This window comes from Rissa tridactyla, chromosome W (genome assembly GCF_028500815.1).
Source record: "Rissa tridactyla isolate bRisTri1 chromosome W, bRisTri1.patW.cur.20221130, whole genome shotgun sequence".
In the NCBI taxonomy this organism is placed as follows: Eukaryota; Metazoa; Chordata; class Aves; order Charadriiformes; family Laridae; genus Rissa; species Rissa tridactyla.
In genome coordinates this window covers 5,014,602-5,023,647 of record NC_071496.1, presented here as the reverse complement: position 1 = coordinate 5,023,647, position 9,046 = coordinate 5,014,602, and the positions used below count along the sequence as shown (strand labels likewise).

Here is a 9,046-nt window from a genome sequence, read left to right as displayed (position 1 = left end):
ACCAGTGAAAGCCTAGAGAAGTAATTTTTCCTGAAAGCCTTTATTCAATGGAATAAAAAAATCTTGCTGATCACACATGAGACCTAAATGCAGCAATGTAGCCTTTGTAGGAAATCTTTAAAACCCAATTTATAGAATTACCTTGGCATCTCAACTTTGGGTAGCAGGTGGGCTAAACCTCCAATTTCAGTGTTTGGACTTGTGTCTGGGATGATTTTAAGTATCCTATTTCATTTTGGAAATGGAAGGAATCTTTGGAGCATGTCTATCTAAACAGGGAGGGGAGAATCTACTTCAAAATGAATTTAAGCTTATATAAAGCAAACTAGCATGCATTTTTTGGTAGCTGTTGGTTCTCCAGGCATGTTCTTATATGTTAATGCTTGTCCAAAGGGGGTGAGCTGATAAGGGGCACAGAGGGAGGGTAGATGTGTGTGAAATATTTGGGAAGGATATAAATCGTGTTAATTTTTTTAATGATTATTAAAGCACATTTCAGCCGCACCAGGTTTTCTTATGATGTAAGCACGGATAGTTGCTACTGCTACTCTTGGTTGTGGTTATTTTTGGTATCTGGATTTCTGCCCCTGTAGATTATAGTGAGTATAAAGCATTCTGATTGCTTTACATAGCATTCTGCTCTGGAACTAATAGTCTATTCTGTACATGTTTCTTCCAAGAGGTCTGAGAGAGTTACGGTCAGCAATGAGGGGAGTTAAGAAGGAATATTTCTAAATTATAGGAGAATACTGATGACATAACATCAAGTGAGGAAGAAGACACTGACAAAGACTCTTGCTTTTAAAAACAATTAACTTGGTAAATATCTCAATGAGAACAGAGTAGAGAAACAGTGTGAAAAGGCAGACTAAATCTTGTTGTATCCTGACAGACTGGCTTTTTATGTTCAGCAAAATAATTTTTCAAGATCTCACTCGGTTTTGACTTTCTTCCATGGTTTAGGAAAGTCTGCTGAATGTAAGATTACAATATTTGATTTTTATATTTCAAAATGAGTTAATCCAGATCAATTGGAATTGTATTTTTTTACAAAATTATAAGGCATCTCTGTAGCAAGCACATTTTATATAATAATATCAAGTGCATCAGACCTGTGTGTCCATTAAAATTATAGAAATCTGTACAGTTTAAAAACATAATCCATGTTTCATTATGCGTGTCTCTCTGTGTGTATGTATGTGTATAATGTGTGTGTAATAGATATGCATACACACACTCGGAGTCATGTTCTTTTTCCCTTTAATATGCACAGTAGGTCCACAAGCCTTTTATAGCTTTTTGAATGGTAAACTTCAGGCATCCGAGTAGGAGAATGAAACCAAGAAGTGACCGACCTACCTCTAAAGGGAGCTGCTCTGTGTGTGAGTGTGCTTGTGTTGTGTGCGCGTGTGTGTAAGGGCTATGTGCTGCAGCATATCAGCCTTTTGTCATCCTGCCAGGATTGGACTGTACCGTGCTGCAAAGTCAGGAAAATTAACTGGGAACATGGGCGAGGAGAGCTCACTCAGTCCTTTTCTTTGTAATACTAGATTTATATTGCAGTTCTGCTAAATGTAGATTCTTTCAGAAACTAAAAATGTTTTAAGATTAATGTAGAACAAAATGATAAAACAGGAATGGTCTGGTGACATTATTTTGACGTGATTGGCTGAGGATTATGATGTAATAGGTTACAGTGCAGCCCCTTATAGGTTTTAAAATTAATTTCAAGACACCCTTACAAAGAGCTTGACACTTTTCTTGTATCTGAGCTTACTCAGTGAAACTCATACTGTTTGGAATATGTAAGAACTGGATATAGAATATCCTAAGACAGATATAAATTGTGGCACAGACTTGATGTTTTACATAGAAATGGATCCATGAGGTAAAACTGCAGTCTTATTATGGAAGACTTAATTAATTTTGGTCTCTACAATAGCTGCTGAAAAATTCTTAGTGGATATATAGGGTTCCTTTACTTTGTCATTGATACAAATATATTTTTCTTTTTTCCTTTTTTCCATAAATTAGAATTAAATTGTGTTTTAGTGCATGGTTATAGTAATTAGAATCATAACCTGTAGAAATACCTGTCTGCTTACTTAATTGAATTTTTACTGAATTGACCTGTTTCTGTTTTGATTTTATTGTCAGATGTAGTTCTAGCTCTGCTATTTATATCATAAAAAATTTGCATTTCTTTTATTATTATTATAGCTATCTCTGTTCCACACTATGACTAAAGGAGATGCTATAATAACACTTTTATTTCCTGAAACAGTGATTGCAAATCATTGTTTTGGATTGTTTGAGGAAAAACAAATTTTAAAATCTAGCAATATTAATTGAATACCTGATATTGCATCATTTTTTCATATCATATAAAAAATTATGCTTTCTTGATATTCATTGCAACTTTAAAAACATCGTCTGTTCTAGCTGGTCATATACAGACAGGGATGTTCATAAGGAACGTTGTACTTACTGGAGAACTAAAAGAGTTGGGTTGATTTTTAATCCTGATTCCAATTCTCCCTTGCTACTAAGTCAGGAGTGCTGCAGTATCTTCTCTGGCACCCACTGGTATATATATGCAGCTTTAACATTGAAAAAAGTAGGATATGGTTTTTAACCAGTCCTGGCGTTTGGAACACAATTTATTCTGTAGAATACTAAGATTAACACAAGAGATATTTGGGTCACAGATGGATTTCTTAAAGTGGTTTTTGGCAAATCATCACACAGAATGTTGAGGATCACAGAAACCCAATTCTTCTTCTTAAAATAAACAGTATCGCTGTGGGTTTGCATCTTTTGTTACTCAGCTTCTAGGTGAGGAAGCAGCATCATTACATAGGAGAAAAAAAAAATTACATATTTTCTTATTTATATTCACCTGAAGATAGTAGAAGAAGTTAAAAGCAAACTTTAAAGACTGTTAGTGATGGAAAATTCTGGTTTGTAACTATTTTTTTTTTCTCATTCATGTAATAATGTGTAATTTCAAGGAATATATGGTCAGGTTTTCAATGAGTTATAATCAACTTTTTCCCCCTTCATCTGCAGCAGAGCCTCCTAAGCCACTGAAACCTAATACTGTCATTACAAGATGCTGAATGGTACTGGGCAGATATCTCAAGGTAAATCAGCTCAAGACATGTACTTCTTATGTTTGGCTTTATGTTCTTGCTGTTATTCTATGTGTATGTGTAACCGGTTCTTTTTAGAGAGATTCCAATGTACAAACCAGAGCTCACACAAGGAAAAAAAAAGTTAACTCTGCTTTATTACGAAGCCTTGCTAAGCAGTTCCCAAATGTCCCAAAGTTACTTCAGAGAGTCTTACCAACCCACAGATCGTAGTAGTACCACTGAGCAGCAGGATAATGAGGAGCCACATCGGTACGGCACAGTGCCTTCAGGGTGTCCTCTGTATCTTCAAAGTGCGCTCATGTCTCTCTCCCTCTCCCTCTCCGGCCCGAGACAGCCCCCTTATATCCTGCACCGGATTGAGTGGAAAAGTACAGGCTAGAGTCGCTGCACGTGTGGCCAGCGCATGCAGCGAGCCCCACCAGACTCATGATCCAGCTTTGCTAACAGCAGCTTTCTGATATGCGACCACATTGTTGCACTCCCTTCTTGTTGTTTTCTTCTTTGAAGGTCAGGTTCTCATGGATATGCACATAGTTTTTGCAGCAACAGTACTGAGTTTCTTTCTCTCAGCACATATACTGGGTTTGGTTCAACTAGTAATTTTTCATCGTGTCTCACTCGGACCATCCTCTGTTATCCCTTACACAGTATGTATTCTTCTTCAGTATAGAAAAATTACAGTTATAAGAGCCATTTTTAGGATGTTTTCCAACACAAGCATATTACAGTTGGTTTTATTCCAAATATGACTAAAAAGTTACTGGCAGTCAGTTAGAATGTAATATGTGAAATGGTTTGGTGATTGTTCTGTTATTTTAAGACAGCTATATGAAATGCTAGCATGAAAGGACAATGCCAAGATATAAGTATTTTCTTCTTGTCTTTCATCTAGAACCTCAACTGTACTGAACCTCAACTGAACCTCAAACAGGCCTGTTTTCTCCATTTTGTAAGGCTCTGCAGAAAGAACATGCTCTGGTAAAGGGATATTGAAATCTTTCTGTTACAACATACTGAAGTGTTTCTGTGATACAAGCCAATAAATCATCCCCTCTTTGATAACAAATGTAATAGCAATTATTTTATTTTCAGGAAATTCAAATGAAAAGAACAGCTATCGAAGCATTTAATGAAACAATAAACATATTTGAAGAGCAGTGCCAGATGCAAGAAAGATACAGTAAGGAATACATTGAAAAATTTAAACAGGAAGGAAATGAAAAAGAAATACAGAGGTCAGCATTTATATTTCAAATTGTATGATTTTGAAGAAAGAAACAATGCCAAATATAGATCCGCCTAAAACTAAAGCAAGCTGGCAAGTTTAAAGTTGTTCAGTTATAAGCACAGCAAGCCTCAAATGGGGTCGATGTGAACTTGCAAAACGTGTACCTATATCTAGAGAAATAATCTATTATCTTAAATGTCTACATGATAAAATAGCAGATATAAAGTCATGAATAAGACTTCATCAGACTATAATCTACCACATTATTCCATTCAGAATTATGCACAACTATGAAAAACTGAAGTCTCGAATAAGTGAAATTGTGGACAGCAGGCGTATATTAGAAGAGGATTTAAAGAAGCAGGCAGCTGAATATAGAGAGATAAACAAGCATATGAACAGCATTAAGCCAGACCTCATACAGCTGAGGAAGACAAGAGATCAGTACTTGATGTGAGTATCATTATTAATTAGCAAAACTTTTTTTAAAAGTGTTTTTTTTATTGGCATCCAACTTCTGTGTCTAACAATTAATTTTATTTGCAATTATTGTCCAGGTGGCTAACTCAAAAAGGTGTTCGGCAAAAGAAGCTAAATGAATGGCTTGGAAATGAAAATACAGAAGAATGAGTATTAAAAGATTTAAATATTACTGGTACTTCAAGTCATCTTACACAAGTGAGATAAAGCATATTTAATTCCAGGACCACACAGAGGAAATCTCAAGCCTAGCTCTCCAGTAACAATGCACACTGTTAACACATGGCAGCCTACATAACACAAGTATTAGAAAAGACTGTCTCACCCACTACTCTGCCTTTATTCATGGAAATGCATAATCAAGTTACTGTAGCAAAGCACTGGAATTTAACCTGTGTCTTTATTCTTACCAGCAAAATGAAGATCATAAGGCATTATTATCTTGTAGAGATGTCATATGGATAGAGAAATTGTTCAGAAGGTCTCTTAGGCATGGGTAGGCTGTTTCCAAATTTCAAGCGTTGGTACCATGATGCAATCTAGTATAGTGGTACCCACATCAATATATCACATCGCTATTGGAGATGATAAAATCGTGTATGCTGAAGAACGGTCCTTCTCTGTTTGTATGGTCTGGTTAATTTTTCTGGAAATGGCAGGATAGTATCCTGTCATTTTAGCAATTCAGTTTAGTATAGGTTCTGACTGTGGCTTGGCTACTGAATGCGTTTCACTTTATTCCTGGGAAAAAAGCAAAAAGCACCCAGGTGGTGCAAATGTAGACCAAATCTAAACAAAAGCAAGCCACAAAATAATATCAAAAGTGCAGTAACAGTGAAGAATGAACATAGAAAACCAAAGTTGTCTGAGTAATATTCATATCAACATTTTCTGCTGATTTAGTTTCTTGTGCATGCCTTTTACACTGCCTGGCTGAACATATAGCAAAAGCAGCACACTGACAATGACTGTTTTGTGGATTTACATTTACAACTTTGTCCACATTAGTGGTCTATTTTAATTCGGCTTGGTTTACTGAGTCTCCTACTGTTATCCTGGAAATTGTGCATCTCTGCTGCAGCTGCATTGGTAGAAGCAGGGGATAAAAATGGCATACACATTTTAAAGCCATGTTGTTCGCTCAGTCTTAGCACAGCTCAAAGATGATATGATGGAGAATATATAGACACCTGTCTCCAGTGGTACTCCCATCAGTTAAATGGTAGACAAAGAACAATGCCAGGTCATGGTTTTAACATAGCATAAAATAATAAGTGAAACTGTTTAAAGAAAATCTTCCTTTTCTCTCACTCTGTGACTCTCCTTGACAGCGAGTCTGGTAAGTGCTCAGGTTTCTGCTGAAAAATTAAACTTTTAGAATATGACTTTTTTCTAAAGTTGTAAAGCAGAAAAAATCAGTATAATGAGCAGCAATAAAAATAGGAATCCCTTTCTCTAGGTGCTGGTTGAAAATAGAGCCACTGCTGAATGCATTTGAATATCTTGCAGGACAAAGGAGTACGATGGAATAAGGGAGCCAGAAAGAGTGTCATCTGAAATAAAAGCACCCTTCTTTCTGAAAAATTGAATTCTGTGTGTTCTGCATGAGATTGATGATTTCTGTAGACTACTTTGAGAAACTTCAGAAAGACAGAACTGTGGATGAGTGAGAAGTCATGTTTTCTTAGAGCAAGGAAAACTGATTAAAAACCTATTAAAGAAAGAATAAATTCATTATCCAAACACAGACTGATTGCAAGCTGAGTAGGAGAGGCAGGGCCCACCAGCACAGGCTGCTGGGCAAGTGGGGAGCTCTGGAACTGCAGAATATCAAAGTGGTGTCCACACAGCTGAACTGGAGACGTCTTCTTTCCTGGTGACTTTAGCTCGGAGGGTTCTATATAACTCTGAATTAGCTTTATAGTTGGTGGCTGTTTTGGTAGAGAAGGCCCTATGTTATATGTTCTTCTCATAATCTGATTATAAGGAGAGAGAACATGTTACTATTCCACCCTTTCCACAAAGCCATCTCCCCTATGAATAATTAACCTGTCTACCTATATGACTGCTCATAGCTTTCCCAAGCAGCAGCTGTAGTCGATGCATTGCATGATTTTTCACTGCTGACCAAGCATTCTGATCTTTGGAAATGAAGATGACTTGATTTCATCGGGCTTGCTATTTACCAAAACAGTGAGCAACAGTAGAAATACTGAAGTGCTCGTAGCAGATTCTGAAAGATAACACAGCATCCTTTTATATCCTTCTTCAGATTTACATGAGTGTATTTAAAAGAAACAAGAACCAGAACTTATATTTTATTTTTATTCAGTGGTCGAAATGTTGCAGTATTTCATGGTTTACATCCCTAGTTTTACCAGGGAGGCATCCTACTAACCACTGACTTTTTTTGTTTTATCGAGTAATATGAAAGGGGGACTATTTAATTCATGGATTTTGCTCTACAATGTGTTTCACAAACACATTTTGTCCTATTTCAACAGCCAATACTCTATGGTAGAAGATGAGGAGAACTTGCCCCATCATGATGAGAGAACATGGAATGTGGGAAATATCAATAGAAGCCAAGCTGAAAATCTGCTGCGGGGAAAGCGAGATGGAACATTCCTTGTTCGAGAGAGCAGCAAGCAAGGCTGCTATGCCTGCTCTGTTGTGTACGTGCTCTAATTTGTGAATGATGTAACCAACATTTGAGTCACCTACCTTGAGCCAGGGGCAGACACACACTTGCATATGCATGGATCCCATTGGATCTTTGGGCTTAGAAGCAGACCAGCAAGTCCTGAGGCCATCCTTATTGCTGCTCCATTTTCTACACAGCTCAAACCTGTGCCACTCCCACAGATGAGCCTCATGGAAAAGACGTGAAACCAGCGTATGGATGCACTCCTTTATGTGCAGCTGCTAAGTCCTACCTATCTCCTACCTCCCTAAGCTAACACAACATCTGGGAATTTGGGTTAAACCTAGGCTTTTACCATTATCCCACCACAGAAGACAGGAATTCTATGTAGTGACTAGCACTTGAAGATTTATTGCCAATACCGTATTTTCTAGCTTAACTTTACTGTACTGACAAAGTAAAAACTGTTTGTTTTTTCTTTTTTTCCTCTTTAGGGTGGATGGAGAAGTAAAGCACTGTGTGATAAACAAAACACCTACTGAGTATGGATTTGCAGAGCCATATAACTTGTACAACTCACTCGAACTGGTGCTACATTATCAACACACATCACTCATGCAGCACAATGACTCTATCAACGTAACACTAGCCTACCCAGTATATGCACAGCAGAGGCGATCAAGATCTTAATACTCTGGGTTATTTATTTTTTTCCTAAAGAAAATATTTGACAACATTGAGGCCTTTGTAGAGAGAAAGCTCCTTTCAGCCTTACTCAAGAATTTGAGCTGCAGAATCAACACTATCTGTCTTCAGATGGGACTAGAGCTTTCCTTCACAACTGCAGTTGGTGAGATCACAGTATTAAGCTGTGAACATGTGTTTCTAGTCTGAAGTGATTTTTTTTTAATTAAGAAAAGAAAAACAAAAGAGAGAGAAATCCTAACCTGATCTCCCTGCAGAGACATAGAGGCCTTTAACCATGGTGCTTGTTTACGACCACCTCTGAAGCTTTACCAGCTAAAACATTGGATTCTCCAGACACAAGGTGTAAGAGGTCTTTGTCATTCGGTTATTGGAATTTCTTGATCAAGACCTGGCTTGGATCTGGTGTTGCTGCACTCAGTGGATCAAGACACGCAGCACTGTCGATTTTTTTAGTTTCTGGTGAATGTAGCAGAATGGCACTTTCATTTCTAAGGGACACTTTAAAAGGGCTTCAGTTACAGTAAGTTGTTCAGAGGAATTGTAATAGCGAAGTGCCAGGAGGTGTTTTGTTTTAAGAACATATTTAAGACTGAAGAAAACAGGACTTTCAATGGCATACAGTATATAATAATGTACATAGTATTGGATGACTATCATTGATGGAAACTGTCAATACCAAACTGCTGCTCTTTTCCCTTTTCTGTTTGCTGAAAGCTGAATTCTTAGACCATGCTATGCAATATTCAATTTTCTTTAGGCTGTAATCTTCTCTCAAGCATATCTACAGGTTAAGCTTGCTTTTCTTTCTTGTTTCCTTGTTGTCTTTTTTCT

General features: G+C 37.2%; 1 protein-coding gene across 1 annotated transcript; it reads left to right on the top strand.

Annotated features, from left to right (window-relative positions):
* The first annotated feature begins 3,119 nt into the window (after positions 1-3,119).
* Positions 3,120-5,013, top strand: LOC128901877 (phosphatidylinositol 3-kinase regulatory subunit alpha-like). The gene is made up of 4 exons (XM_054184031.1): positions 3,120-3,143; positions 4,248-4,390; positions 4,660-4,836; positions 4,941-5,013. The coding sequence occupies exons 1-4, from the start codon at positions 3,120-3,122 to the stop codon at positions 5,011-5,013; spliced, it is 417 nt and encodes a 138-aa protein (XP_054040006.1).
* Positions 5,014-9,046: the final 4,033 nt, after the last annotated feature.